At 38.2% G+C, this 14,774-nt stretch overlaps 1 protein-coding gene across 2 annotated transcripts; it reads right to left on the reverse strand.

Annotated features, from left to right (window-relative positions):
- Nucleotides 1-329: 329 nt before the first annotated feature.
- Nucleotides 330-14,166, reverse strand: LOC135109900 (tetraspanin-13-like). Of its 2 annotated transcripts, XM_064021757.1 has the most exons (7): nucleotides 14,007-14,166; nucleotides 10,690-10,842; nucleotides 9,812-9,925; nucleotides 9,373-9,492; nucleotides 8,689-8,844; nucleotides 7,339-7,456; nucleotides 330-5,795 (listed from the first exon to the last, which is right to left on the reverse strand). In XM_064021757.1, exons 1-6 carry the CDS (start codon nucleotides 14,064-14,066, stop codon nucleotides 7,382-7,384), a joined length of 678 nt encoding a protein of 225 aa, XP_063877827.1. In that variant the 5' UTR covers nucleotides 14,067-14,166; the 3' UTR covers nucleotides 330-5,795; nucleotides 7,339-7,381. The 2 variants fall into 2 exon arrangements, with proteins under 2 accessions (XP_063877827.1, XP_063877826.1); XM_064021756.1 differs by lacking the exon at nucleotides 7,339-7,456.
- Nucleotides 14,167-14,774: the final 608 nt, after the last annotated feature.

The raw sequence follows: 14,774 nt of genomic DNA on the forward strand, positions 1-14,774 counted from the left end.
TCTGTCCGGACCACTCACACCTGTGTAACTGTATAAATTCAAATATATTAGCGAACAGATTCACTTTCTGCAAGTGAATTTGGTGTTACTAAAGTGTTACATGTAATACTATTCTACACTAGTATCCAAAATTATTGGCAAATTTCATATTTGAATTTGCGATGTTTACTGTTGCATATATTTTGATTTAAACAAGATTATTTCCCCAATGTTAAGATGAAATCCGGGTGATCTGCATCAAGTTTTCTCTACATCGTTTTGTTCCCTCCCTCCCTCAGAAGGGCATGACAGACCCCCTAACAGTAAAGTGCAGGAGAAGAAAGAATGTGTTAGGAATAAACGTTTATTTTTACTTGTTCACGTGGCTCCAGAAACACAGGTGGATTAATGTGACTAGAAGGAAACACCACACTGGAACACTTAACAGCTGGCTTATTGTTCTGGCACGCCTACAAAATTATACCAAACCTCATTTTTTTTACTAAAAAAAAAAGGTATCACTTTTAAATTTAAATATCTTATGACTAATTAGAATACAAGATAAGTAATGAACAAATGGTGTGGCAAAACTGATGGCGTGGCTGTCAGAATTATAATTACTAGGACATACCAGCGAGAATCGACCACCGAATCGGACACGTTGCCATGGCCACGCTGGAGCATTCAGGCGATTGATTCCCTATCACTCGCACACCTCACCAAAAATACTACTAATAATACAACAGAATAATATAATGATAAATACATCTGCTAAAGGGGAATTGGCAAAGAATCCCACATAAAAACAAAATTCCTAGACAATGAAAATATATATTAATAAATTTAGATTTTAGATAGTTGTGTAATCTTCTAAATACCTTTGAGTTAATTATAACAAGAACTAAGTAACAGCAAGGAAAAGAATGCAAATACCGAGATAATTCAAATTTTGACGACCATAATAATAATAATAATAATAATAATAATAATAATAATAATAATAATAATAATAATAATAATAATAATCAGCTTCCACCAGAGAGCAACGTAATGTGTTGTTTGCATAGAACATTACTAACTGGACTGGGTAGGGAAAAAAGAACCTATGGCAGTTTACAATATATGGCATCTCTTATTAAATTACCTGAAATACAAACTGTGAGGTTATTAATGGGGATATGGCAACAGCAGGAGGGGAAGGGAGGGGAGGGGAAGAAAGGAAAAAAGGAAGTGAAGAGAATGGGAGGGAAAAGAAAGGGAATACAGGGGGAAGGAAAGGGGATCAGAAAGGAGAGGAATGGCCATGGTAGGTGTCAGGAATAGGGAAAGAAGAAATGATGAGAGGAAAATAAATAGAAGGAAACATTGATGGTTAAGAAGAGAAACCAAGAAGAGGGCGAGTGGAGTGTGAGTGGTGTGATTACAGGACATAGATTATTCAGGTTCAATACGAGAGAGAGAGAGAGAGAGAGAGAGAGAGAGAGAGAGAGAGAGAGAGAGAGAGAGAGAGAGAGAGAGAGAGAGAGAGAGAGAGAGAGAGAGAGAGAGAGAGAGAGAGAGAGAGAGAGAGAGAGAGAGAGAGAGAGAGAGAGAATTGAGAAGTTTAAGAGGAAGAGAATGGTAACGATACAGAAAGAGAAAGAAAAGGAGCGAAATGCAAAGAATCTTGAGGTAAGAAGAGAATCAAGACTAACATAAGGATCATGACGCATTGTGAAAATCTTGAGTTCAAAAGAAGAGAATAAGAAGAAACAGCTATCAACAAACAACAAAAGTTACAAATCTTAAAACTGGAGGAAGAGAATAATAAAAAAAATAAATAAATAAATCAGCTAAAAGAAGAAAATACAAAGATTCTGAAGGTAATGAAGAGAACAATGATATATGGATAAAGGACAAAACACACACACACACACACACACAAGGAGTGGTCCTAACACAGCTCTGAGTCCCTGCTGTACTCTCAGACATGCCACCATCAGCCACCATCAGTTTCCCATGTCAAAGAAAGATAACAAAAGATAGGAACACAGCAGGCAAACTTCTCTTAAACAACAACAGTAAAATTCAACACGCAAGTTTCTCTTAAATTGACCTGCAAAAAAAACAAAAAAAAAACAAAAACAAAAAAAATAAATAAATAAACAACAGAACAAGCAAGTCTCTTAGGACTCAGAGGGAAAGATGCAGCAAGAATTCAAATCCCCAACCAGTGAAGTGACGGTAATGTTTAAAAATAACAAAAAAACAACGGCAAACAAAAGCACCACTGCAAACGCTGGCCAACAAACTAGCAAACAAACAACAATCAACATGTATAATCCTCTACTTCATATCACACTACAGGAAGCATTGTTACTGTTTTTCTTCTTTAAATACTCTTCATATAAACAATGTATGTATGTATGTATACCACCCAAAATAAGCATACATCGCAGGACTAGTCTAGTCTAACGCTTGTTACTGCTATTGTTACCATTACTATTGTCCTCATGTAGCAGGGATCAACTGATAAGTGAGAGGAATTCATGCAACTTAAAGAGAATGGAATGTCTCATGTACATTGCAAATAATAACTTAGATTAACGCTGGGAGCAAACGTTACTCTTTATTCTCTCTGACTAACATTCAAGTCCTTCGTTTTTTCAGTGGGGTGAAAATTTAAGTGTCTGGGGAACGTTTAAGTGGCGTGCCCCAAGCATCAGATCAAGCAGGGAAAAGAAGCAGGAGGAAACAGTATTGGCACACAGAGAGTACAGGTGCTTGGGCAGTGTGTGAGCAAAGCAGTGAGGGGAAGCAGAGCAAGTGGTGAGTGTGACAAACCAAACCAAAGCCACTGAACCTTCTCAAAAGACCACACTGAAATGTTACTGTGGAAATTGACAAGCATGTCTTCCACCACTGCTAAACCAACCCTAAAAATATTGCACTGGATTGTAAAATGCTGCAAGACCCAACTGCACGTGAAAGGCTTCCGAGTGCCTCACCAGCAGCAGCGAGATACCACAGCCTTTCAGCAGCATTGCACTGTGGCAGGCAACTCAAAAGTGAGGTGGTCTTTCTTGCATTCTACTGTGCAAGCTCCTTAAGATGGTGGGAAAATGGGAGATACAGTCTGGCAGTGATGAGTAAAATGGGAAATTGCTTCAAATTGTAAGGTTTTCATGCAACTCAATTATGTGGAAGGATGAAGTACCTCCTGGGGATAACTTATGGTTTGTGATTGTTTTTGGTTCTATTAGTAAGGTGGTGCATAATAAGATATTCAGGTTAATGCCCTCCTGGAGCTCACATCAGCAGCACACACAAGACCACTCATTGCTCCACAGTGAGTTCCCTTTATGCACTATATACACTCAGTCTCACATCACACCCTTAACCACATCCTAACACACTGATGCCTCACACTTCACCCAAACCACTACTGGCATGTATGTCATGGAATGCAAGTATTGGCAACACTTTGGCAGGTACCAGTCACACTACAGCTACCTCTCCATACTCTCCAGTAATGCAACATGGATGCATAAAGGAAGCTAAACACATGGGTCTCATTTTGACGTGTCTTGAAGCCAATCAACTTCAAGGTGACAGTGTTGCTGCCACACTAAGTGTATGACTACAAGATGTTCTCATTAAAACTTCCTCCTTCCAATAATAAAACAAGGATCCAGTGTTTTGGTTGCCAACTTAACCTTGTACAAAATCCTTTCCTCCCTCACCTGAACACTTCCATGCAGCTGTGTTGCTTGGCTCTTACCAAAAGAATGATGTTGTGGCTCACACAAAAGATAAAATATAAAACTATTTCACAATACTGTCAAGGTCACTTAATGACAATCTAAAATTTTTAATCACCTACTTGATACAAACAATATATATTTGTCACATTTATACTGAGACATAACCAAGTTTCCATGTCATTTAGGCACATTCACTTTGATCCATATAGGTTGTCTAACTCTATTTCTTCCCTACTCAAAAAACTAGTCATTACCTAATTAACATACAGTATAGATAACTGAGCAGAAAGCATATTTTCAGCAAGACCCTTTAGTGAGTTGTGGCTAAAACTACAAATGTTACATCCAGTCCAGCACACTACTCAAACTCCTGACTAATGTTCCACTGTAGCTCCTCTCTTACAAGTAGATTTACCCAATATTAAAAGGTGCAGATGGCAAATGGTTACAATAAAAACCTTGGTGTCAGCTGTTTTACCTCTGAAGACAGCCACCCTTATTACCTCCTTGGTGGTGCTCAGTGACACACACCAACTCTATCATTATACACTGAATCACTACATCTCCTCAAGGTGGTGTACTCAACACCTCAACATTACCAAATGACTTGGAACACACCAATGCTTGGTCGTCCCCTCAAACAAAGCTACACACAGACAAAAAATTTACAGCATCTTCAGTTCAATCTGGATGAAAAGCTTCATATATTATTCAATTTGGTTTCCAAGCTACATAAAACATTCAATCTGGTTTAGAAAGTTTCATAAATCATTCCATCTGGTTTAAAATCTGTAAATTATACAATCTGATTTTAAAACTGTTCATATATCATTCAATCCAGTTTAAAAAACCTTTGGTTGAGATATCTGGAAGAGTTCAAAGATATAAAAAACATTACATTTATGTATATAGCAAGAAGCAGAAAAATTCTATTAGACAACATGAGATAAAACTTCATTACCTAACACAATGAACAAAGAGCCTGTACCTCAAAGACCTCAGATATCAACACAGTGAATGACTGATACGGAAGTAATAGTACAGACTGTAGTGGTAGTAGTATTAGTATTAGCATTGATATTTGTAGCAGGGATAATTGAAGAAACATAGCATTACCTGCAATTAATACACAAGTAGCATTAGTTAACATAATCAATAATAAACTAAGCATTATCCAGCACACATAACTCATCCACTAAAACCACAAGAGGAAGTATACAAGTCATGCACAGCACCTCACAGCATGGACAGCCTGAGCACAGACACCCTGGCACCACAGTCACCCCTAGGAGACACTGTGCTGCCAATGAACACTGAGGGGGCTGCTTGTAACAGTACTACTCATGGGTTACAGATAATGGAGAGTGTGATGTTCATTGACAAGATACAGTAATGCATTTGAGACTTCATCACAACAAACTAAGGAATAAACACTGAATTATCTTGAGTTTTGAATCCTTCTTTTTATCTTTTCTTCCACCAAATGCTGACATCCTAATTGCATACAGATAAATGCATGGATAAGGTATGTGTAAATGTATGTATGTAGGTTATGTAAGTATGAGTGATATAAACATGTATTTGTTAAATTATCATTAAAAATCTGATATGGCATTGAAAAAATTTAAACCTAGGGCAGGAAAACTTCATTAAATAATATTGCACACTGAAAAACTGAGGAAATTACTTATGGCTATAAATGACTAAAAAATAAGGCAAATTTTTCTTTCTATTTGGGGCTGGTAAAGACCAATGGAATAATTTAATACAGATGATGGCAGCACGAAGGGTTGGCCGAGATCTTCCCACAAGCTACCCAGCCAGTGGTGGTAGTGATGGTGGTGGTGGACTTCTTGGAGCAGGGAAGTGCAAGGATAGGAAAAGATAATGTTGAGAAAGAAGGGAGATGAGATGGAAGAGGACCAGGAGGGGATGGAAGAATGGGAGGCTGTGGATGGGATGGATGAGGTGGACTGTTGCTCTTGCTATTGTTCTTTATCGGAGTAGACTCTCAATGTTAGCTCTCGGGTCCATCTGGTGTCGAAAGCGCTTAGCAATGAGGAAGCCAATGACCTGCAGGGTGTGGACAAAAAATTTCCTGTTTCATGAGTGGTGAGATGACATAGAACAATGCCAGTGTGAGGAATACAGGTGAATCTGGATTGGTGAATGTGTAATCTATAAGTTTTAAGTTACTAACATAATCCAATATTCAGGAATGAAATCTAAAAAAAGCTAGAAATTTCTTAAGTTATTGACAAGATAGTTCCTGATTTTAAGAATGAAATCTTTAAAAATCAACTATATTACTCACTTTTTGGCATTCCTCACAGTGATTATAATGTATACTTAATTCTAATATTACTTCATGAACACAGAACCAAGCCACTTATGAAACTAACTATAATGTACTCAAAAATGATCTTTTCAGGCAGGAACTAAGTGAAATTTTGCCAAGGAAATCACTTGCAGCATGTCTGGCTTCATCAAACACAACTCTTAATGCAAACCTCCTCATTACAAGTAGTTAAGTGTGATGACAGCAGATATCTTACATGAGACATGAAGGCTGCTTTAAACACACACTTGTATTTTATAATTTCTACGTTAAATCTGATGACTATCAATGCAAGTAAATAAATCCATGTCTAAAAATTAAGAAATGGCACATGAAACTGATAAACATACACAAAAATTTTATACAAACCTGTCCAAAATAGAACAAATGGCACACAAAACCACCAAATATAACAAACCGATCAAAAACAGCATATTCAAACTACTCTGCAAAAACCACAGCAGCACACACCAAAAAGTAAATAAATAAATAAAATAAGAATAATATACTACTGAACTACGCATCAGAAGCATCAGCATAAATAAATGAAAGCGAATGATATGACAAAACAGCAAAGGCTAACATCCCTGCTTGCAATGGTCACTATGAGCAAGGAACGTAAACACAGGCAAAAAAGTACAATATTATAAGATCACTTATAATTTTGCTTTTGAAGAGAATGGTTAATAATAAAATAAAATAAAGGTCTGTAAAGCATCAAGTACTTTCCTAATAACACACTTGAAATTTGCTTTTAGGAAATTAATACAAATGAAAAAGCAAAGAAGGAAATATTTTCTGGTAACACTTAAAATTTGCTCTGGAATAAAAGAATAAATAGGATAAAAAGATAAAGGATAAAAGAAAAAGCATGAGGAAATCTTGAAAATAGGGCAAGTTTCCAAGACAAATACAAGAATGGCATAAAAGGAAAATAGATCAAATAAAATAAAATACATAAATCTACCAGCAAAAGTAATAAAATACAGATAAGGAAGCAGAAAACAAGTCACACGATTATACAGACCCCACAACACACATCAACACAATATTAGAATATAATACAAAGAAGCAAAGAAGAGGGGATACATAAGAACAAATACCAGAAGACTAGCTGCTCAATAATGAGTTTGCTGAAGTATTACTGCAGGTAAATTACATGTGGTAGATTAAGAAAGAAAACTAACAAAAAAAAGAAAAGAACAAAAGAATAAAGGTCCACCAAGCAAGCAATCAAAGAAGCAAGCAAGGAAGCGTGCCACCGTCCACCAGTGCTACCTGATATGTTAGTAAGAGTAGTGAGAGGGCCACTGCCGCCCCACTACAGGAAGGCGGAGGGGTTAGCCCGCGGGTCCCGTTGGTTCCTGTACCGCACTGTGAGCCACACGCCCAGGAACTGAGGAGTCCCAAGAGGGTTTACTAAATATGAGGGGAGGCGTTCACTTGGTGCAAGGTTAAGAGTGTCGGCTAAGTTAAGTGGATTCTCCTCATGCTGACACTTTCCATGAAGGGATGTGTGTTCAGCAGACCTCATGCTTCCCATAACTCTTCATGAGCTATGTAAGGACTAGATATTCTCAGACATTTATGTGAGTGCAATGTGGTGAGGAAACACATGATGAAGAGATCTATTTCTCTGTTTTAGCTGTCACCTCCTTCATACACTGCAGAATGTGACGACCAAAGCATTATCAAAATAAAGGACTTCTACTTCATCTATTTCCTCTCCCCATCATTCCACTCACTTGTTTCACACAAAATTTAAATATGATACAGTATTTCCAGTGAGAGATGCAGCAGTTGTACACTCAACAAGCAGTATCCTTAGCTGTGTCACTCTGAAGCATGTGCAGACAGTGCTGTGCTGCAAATACATGTGGTTCATGTGTAGTGACCGTGATGTGTTTCCTGCACATTCTATAGACATTATTATAACATAACAAGGCTGTACACATCATATGTAAAGCACAAAAGACTGAGGATACTTCTTGTTGACAGCACATTATCTCAATTTCATTCACAAGATCATTGCATTCGTGTTAATCAACATTCAAAGCTTATGGAAAATTAAACCCTAAAACTTAATTAAGAGACAAGAAGAAAAAGTCATGTTATTAAGGGAGGAAGAATCAAAGCAGCTATAAATACATCTCTGGTACATCATTTATACCTGAAGGAACCCTACAAAACATGGCACATGGCACATAATATCAACAGGAAAGGCAAATCACAAAAGCTCAAAACCAAAATTCTGTACCCAGTAAGTAGCACTGACAGCTAAGCAAGATGTATGAAATACAGTAAACCTTTCATTAAGTGATGCTCAAACCTTTTCAGTCAAGGAATTACCACTCACATAAAACCCTGAAATGTTGAGATAATTATACTCCTCAGCATGATACTCTCAAGTCCTCCCCTTCCCCATCTATGCAGCTCACAGAGGCTTGAGTGCAGTGATCACCAGAAGCTCAAAGTCCCTCATAGTTTCCTCCCTCACTCACTACTTGACTTCCATGTGCCACCTCTCCCTGCATGATTGCTTTCCCTTCCAACACACACACACACACACACACACACACACACACACACACACACACACACACACACACACACACACACAAGACGCACCTCAGTGAAGGAGAAGAAGAGTCCAATGCCTCCCACCAGCTGGAATCCTCTGAGCATCACCTGCTTGATGGGCACATCACAGGACTGGCAATGGCACTCATAAGGGGCACGGCAGCACATCGAGTCATCTGTCGCGTTGGGACAGCAGGTGGGGATCTGCAGGAAGGGTGGGGCTTGTTAGATATGCTCTATATTCATTCTGCTCTTAAGTGCCTTCATTAGTCCAGCCTGGTCATGAAGTGTGCAACCATGCTATGTCCACTGAAGGAAGGATGGTGGTGAGTAGAATACATTAAAACAGATGGGTCCTTATTAGTTGTTTTTATGTCACCATGAGAGGTAATGGCCAACAGTTCCTATCATTAAGTATTTATGAAGTGTGCAACCAGGCCTAGGGAAAGATGGAGGTGGTGAGAGTAAATTGAAATAGACAGACACTTAATAGCTGCTTTCAAGTCACCATCAAAAGTAATGAGTAATATATACAGAAATAGATCAAGTGTTTCCATCACCAACTATTCATAAGTAACCAAGCTAAGTAACAAGTAAATTACAGTACCCCTTGAGTTTCATACTTGCTCCTTTCCACGGGCATGGCACTAAACTCAAGAATCATGGAACTCAGGAAGGTACTGCACAATAATATAATATGTAGGCAGCAGGAGAGCTCCTTGCACCACTTACATCCAGACATGAGGGGTGGTCGACTTCCTGGGTCATGTTGGGTTCAAAGTTCTTGTAGCCACAGCACCTAAACCAGTTCTGTGCATCTGTTCGTATGGAGTCTCCGCTTTCCTTCCATCCCTGGAGATCAGAAATTGAGGAGCTTTCAGTCTTAGCTACTTCTAGGGTTAAACAGATGGTCTTTTGTATAGACAGACAAACAATGAAGTAAACTGTGCATAGGAGTGTTTGCTTCATCATCAACCTTTCTTTCATGAGTTACTTCATCTAATAGTATTCTGCTGAACATCACTGCTGGCTCCCATCCAGTGCCAACAAATATACCCTTAGTGTAAGGGATTTCATAGTAATAACTGAGAAATAAACATTAAAAGGAGCCAAAATAGAATAGCTACATCATCTCCACTACCAGGCACAAATACAGCCTTTCCTCACTCACATTAGCAGCAACCAGCCTCTCTTGGTCCTCATTGATGGCCAGGCAGGCACAGGCTACCGAGAACTGGATGATGAATATGATGAACAGCACAATCATGTAGAAGAACAGCATCACCTGGAAGAGTTTGCACAAGGGTCAACACACGGCATCTGGTAATACTGTACACCTGGTTTCCCTCATTGATAATTCAATAAAATAATGACTCCCAAGCTAGTTAGAGAATAATTAATCTTTCCATTGTCTCATAAACTAGACGCGTAATTTCTGAGCTTATGAAAGTGACACTAAAATCTTCACTGTGTTAATAACAGCAAGAAGATAACTTCCCAAGCAAGTAAAAGTGAAACTAACCTTTCTGTTGTCTAAGTAACTCAACTTAAATCACTTTTGATGCATATGAGAACTTCCTAAGCTAGAAAGACAGATACTAATCCCTCCACCACTTACTAACTAAATTTGATGCATTTCTGGAGCACAAGAGATCTTCAGAAAACAGCAAGAACAGAACAAGACCTTCACACAGGTCAATAACTAATCTGCTAACAATTTTGGCTATGACAGAACTTCCCAAAGTATGCTGTAGGAGTAAAACCAATTCTTCTACCATCTCACTAACCTTACGTAGTTTCTGAGCCACGCAAGACTTTAACCATTACAAAAACTAACCTGATGACAATTTTGGTCTATGAAAGAACCTCCCAAGTAGTAAAAATAACCCTTCCATCACCTCACTGAAAATATGTAATTCCTGAGCCACACAAGAGCTTCCCAGGCCAGTAAAAGTGACTCATAATGTTTATACATGCAAACAATTAACCCTATGGCATTTCTGCGTCAATGAAAGTAGGATAATAGGTACCTCCTGCTGTGTCACTAACCTGGTGGTGCTTGCTGGCACCGATGAGACCCACTATGGATATGAATAGGAGAAACACAGCACATGCTATGATGCCAGACACCAACGACAAGGAGGTGACAATTGAAGACATGTTTGCTCCTGCTGCCACACCGATCATGATAAACGCCACGATCTGTGCATAAAGAAACACAAGAAATATTGTTGTAGCCAGAGGGAATGTGACAACTTGAGGAGTGTATAAATGAGAATAAGAATAGTGTAAGGAGAGGTTAAGTAATGTAAGGTTATGAACTTTGAGCCATGTGGTAATCTTAGGTACAAGAGGAAAAACACAAGAAACACTGCCAGCTCAGAGCGAATGTGACAACTTGAGGAGTGTATAAGTAAGTATAAGATGAATGCAGGGAGAGGTTAATTCATGTAAGATATGTAGTTTGAACTATGTGTTAATTTTAGCTACACAATGCTGCTGCACTTTCCAGGAAGCAGCAGTTTAGTAGTTTATTTAATCATCATATGTTTCCTTTTACTTTTTATGATTCCTCAAGTCAACCTCATTCACATGTAGGAAAAAATCAAAGTTCAAAATCAAACATAAAATAATAATAATAATGATTAATGCACTAACTCAAGCATAGCAAAATTAAGAAACGCTGGTGAGAAATGACGAACAAGGAACTCTCACATCACAATGGAAGAACCTTTAAGTCTGCACCCACAGCAAGTAACTGGATGTAACTGGCTGGACTGATCAATAGAAGGATGGAAGGAGCTACAAAGTCATCACAGGGCACTTAAAAAATATTAGGCAATGAAAACAGTTAAAGGGCAATATAATGAAAGAAAATTAGCATGAAGGAAACTATTTGAGACACAATTTTTACGAGCAACAAAATGAGCAAGACTTTTCCAATGATATTTTGCGATCTTTGTGTGACTCCTTGACATATGAAAAAGAAATGATGTAAAAAATTAAATAAAAGCCAAAATCAGGGGAAAAAGTAGTATAACAAAGTATAATGGAAATACACACAACGTATAATACATAATGTACTGTATTCATGAGCTGCACCTTTCTGTATTTTTCATAATTGTGAGAGAGAGAGAGAGAGAGAGAGAGAGAGAGAGAGAGAGAGAGAGAGAGAGAGAGAGAGAGAGAGAGAGAGAGAGAGAGAGAGAGAGAGAGAGAGAATGTATACATCACTAAAAAGATAAATAAAAGATGAAAAAAAATGAATAAAATAAATAAATAAATAAATAATAATAATAATAATAATAATAATAATAATAATAATAATAATAATAATAAAAAACTACAATGGATACAGGAAATGAGCCAACTATGGTTTTCCTGGCCGCCCCCCTCCCCCCATCAATCCCCAACACTACACATGTCATTCTGTTTATCTGTAGAAGTTGACATCCATCCACCTTCCACATTCTACCCACCTGTCACACAATTCCCACTTCATCCATCCATCACAGTGATAGTTCATCCACCTGTAACCTTCCAAACTTATCCCATTCTTTTTTTACCATTTCTAGTTTATCAGTCAGTAATGTTCTCAGTTTATTTGTAATATTCCTAATTCATCCACCTGTTACATTCCAACCTCATCTGTTCCTAGTTTATCCACATTCCATATTTCTAGTTCATCCATTTTTCACATTCCAGTCTCATTCATCTGTTTTCATATTCCTAGTTCATCCAATAGTAATATTTCTTTATATATATATTTTTTTCTCATTCCTAATTCATCTCTTTTTTTTTTGTATTTCTAGTTCATCCATCTTTAATATTCCTATTTTGTCCATTTTTCACATTCCTACTTCATCCATTTTTTGTATTTCTAGTTTATCCATTAGTAATATTCCTAACTTATCTATTTATCATATTCCATTCCTAGTTCATCCATTTCTCATTCCAATCTCATCCATCTTTCACACCCCTAGTTCATCCACCTCTATCACACAATATTCAGTTCATCCACCTCAACCTGCAATCAATTATCCTTCCACCTTCCTCACCGGTCCTCTACATAACACCTGGCTCAGTCCCATGCACACCTGTCTGTTATTAAGGAGATACTGTATACAAGACATCCGAATAACCTCACATTTCTTTCCCCTTACTACTACTGTGCACATTTGGGTGATAAGTAATGAAGATGTATCCCCCCCACACACACATGCTCTCTCTCTCTCTCTCTCTCTCTCTCTCTCTCTCTCTCTCTCTCTCTCTCTCTCTCTCTCTCTCTCTCTCTCTGTATGACTGTTACCTTTTCCATACATCAAACCCCAGTAAATACCCCTGTGTGTGTGTTTATATGTGTGTAGCAGAGAGAGAGAGAGAGAGAGAGAGAGAGAGAGAGAGAGAGAGAGAGAGAGAGAGAGAGAGAGAGAGAGAGAGAGAGAGAGAGAGAGAGAGACTTCTTTACTTTCAAACTATTTTTTTTTTTTATTAATTTCTTATACCACGTTGGTCAGGAATGCCTTATAGATACAAACACATCACTAACAAACTCAGTAATATAGCTAGTAATTGTCCATCCATTCTCATCAATGTACTAGGTTTCTAACATGATAAATTTAAGTGCTATAAGTGTCATCAATGCCTGAAGTGTCTTACAAGCGGCACCATCGTCAGAACCTTAACATTAATGAGAGGCAAGATAAAGTTTTGCTTCAATTACTCATTCGAACCAAGCGCTACGGATATCCTGGTTGTTCTAACATGATAAACTTGATTACTACACACACCACAAGTCAGAGATTCATAATAAGACACATCACCGAACCGCAAAACACACCCGACTCCTGATATCAGAAAATTTCATATATCTTTAAGGTTAATCTGGATATCATGCCCCGCGTTACATATAAGCACAAAACTCACATTTCATGGAGAAGGGTTCAGTGGCCTTGCCGTAAACGTAAAAAAAAATTGGGCACGTGTCTAGTATGGCTGTAATATTAGTGCAAACCAACAGTTATGAAAGTCCTGGTTGCTCTAACATGATGAATTTAATCACCAAACAATGGCATAAGGTATGGAGCTCTCTATACTAAGAGGTACATCTCACAAACTGTCACATTCCCTGTTGATCACCGGAGAGATAAGCAAATGTTACGCCTAAACAAACTACAATATGTTTCCTTTGTTCTACCACGACATATTTAATTACTACACATGCCAAAACGGTCAGGAATATTTGATACGAGACACATCACCACCAAACTCCAACGCATAGCCGGGTGAGCTGTCCTGTCACCACCACCACACCACCAAGCCCTCTCATATCCAGCGCACCACGGCCTCTACACCCTCATACTCACGATGTACAGTATGTTGAGTGCCAGGAGGCTGTTTTTGGAGCATGTGAATCCCCCACACATCTTGGCGGCGGTATTAGAGACGAGAGAGCAAAGTGATCAACGTACACCTCCCGCGACACTCAAGAAAACACTATCGATTGCTTCTGACTGAGTGACTCTCTCTCTTTCTCTCTCTCTCTTGCAGTTGCCACACACCGCCACACATTTTTTTCTCACATTTTCAAAGGGCACATATATGATTAACCGGGTTTGCTAGTGTTTTTTCCTGATAATACTGTATAAATGTTGTTAATTTGTCACCAGAACAATATAAATATCCTTGAAAACCCGCGTAACGTATTAAAAAGCCCCATATTTAGAAACCCTTTGCTCTATCACCACGACTATTTTCATAGGCCAAATAGGTTCTCAAGAGTGTTTCCCCTATTAATAATGTAGAAATATTGTTCATCTGTCACTAGAACTGTAAAAATTCCCTTGAAAACCCGTGCAACTTTAATTTGAGGCTTTTGAATGTAGTGGACGTGCGGCGGAAAAGTGCTGCAGAATAGGCCTAAGTGCCATTCCCTGGTGTAATATGTAAGAGGTTCCTTGATCTAATTGTAATGGATGTGTAATTGTAATAGGTGCTTACAGATAACGTCACACTTACCCTCTACACACTCACGTACTGCTACACATAGCTAGATAATTAATGTACTATTCATTTGTTTCTAGTGTCTGTGGAAATTATTTTAAACCGTGTGTATGAGTATAGAAAAGATTATA

This window comes from Scylla paramamosain, chromosome 19 (genome assembly GCF_035594125.1).
Source record: "Scylla paramamosain isolate STU-SP2022 chromosome 19, ASM3559412v1, whole genome shotgun sequence".
Classification (NCBI taxonomy): domain Eukaryota; kingdom Metazoa; phylum Arthropoda; class Malacostraca; order Decapoda; family Portunidae; genus Scylla; species Scylla paramamosain.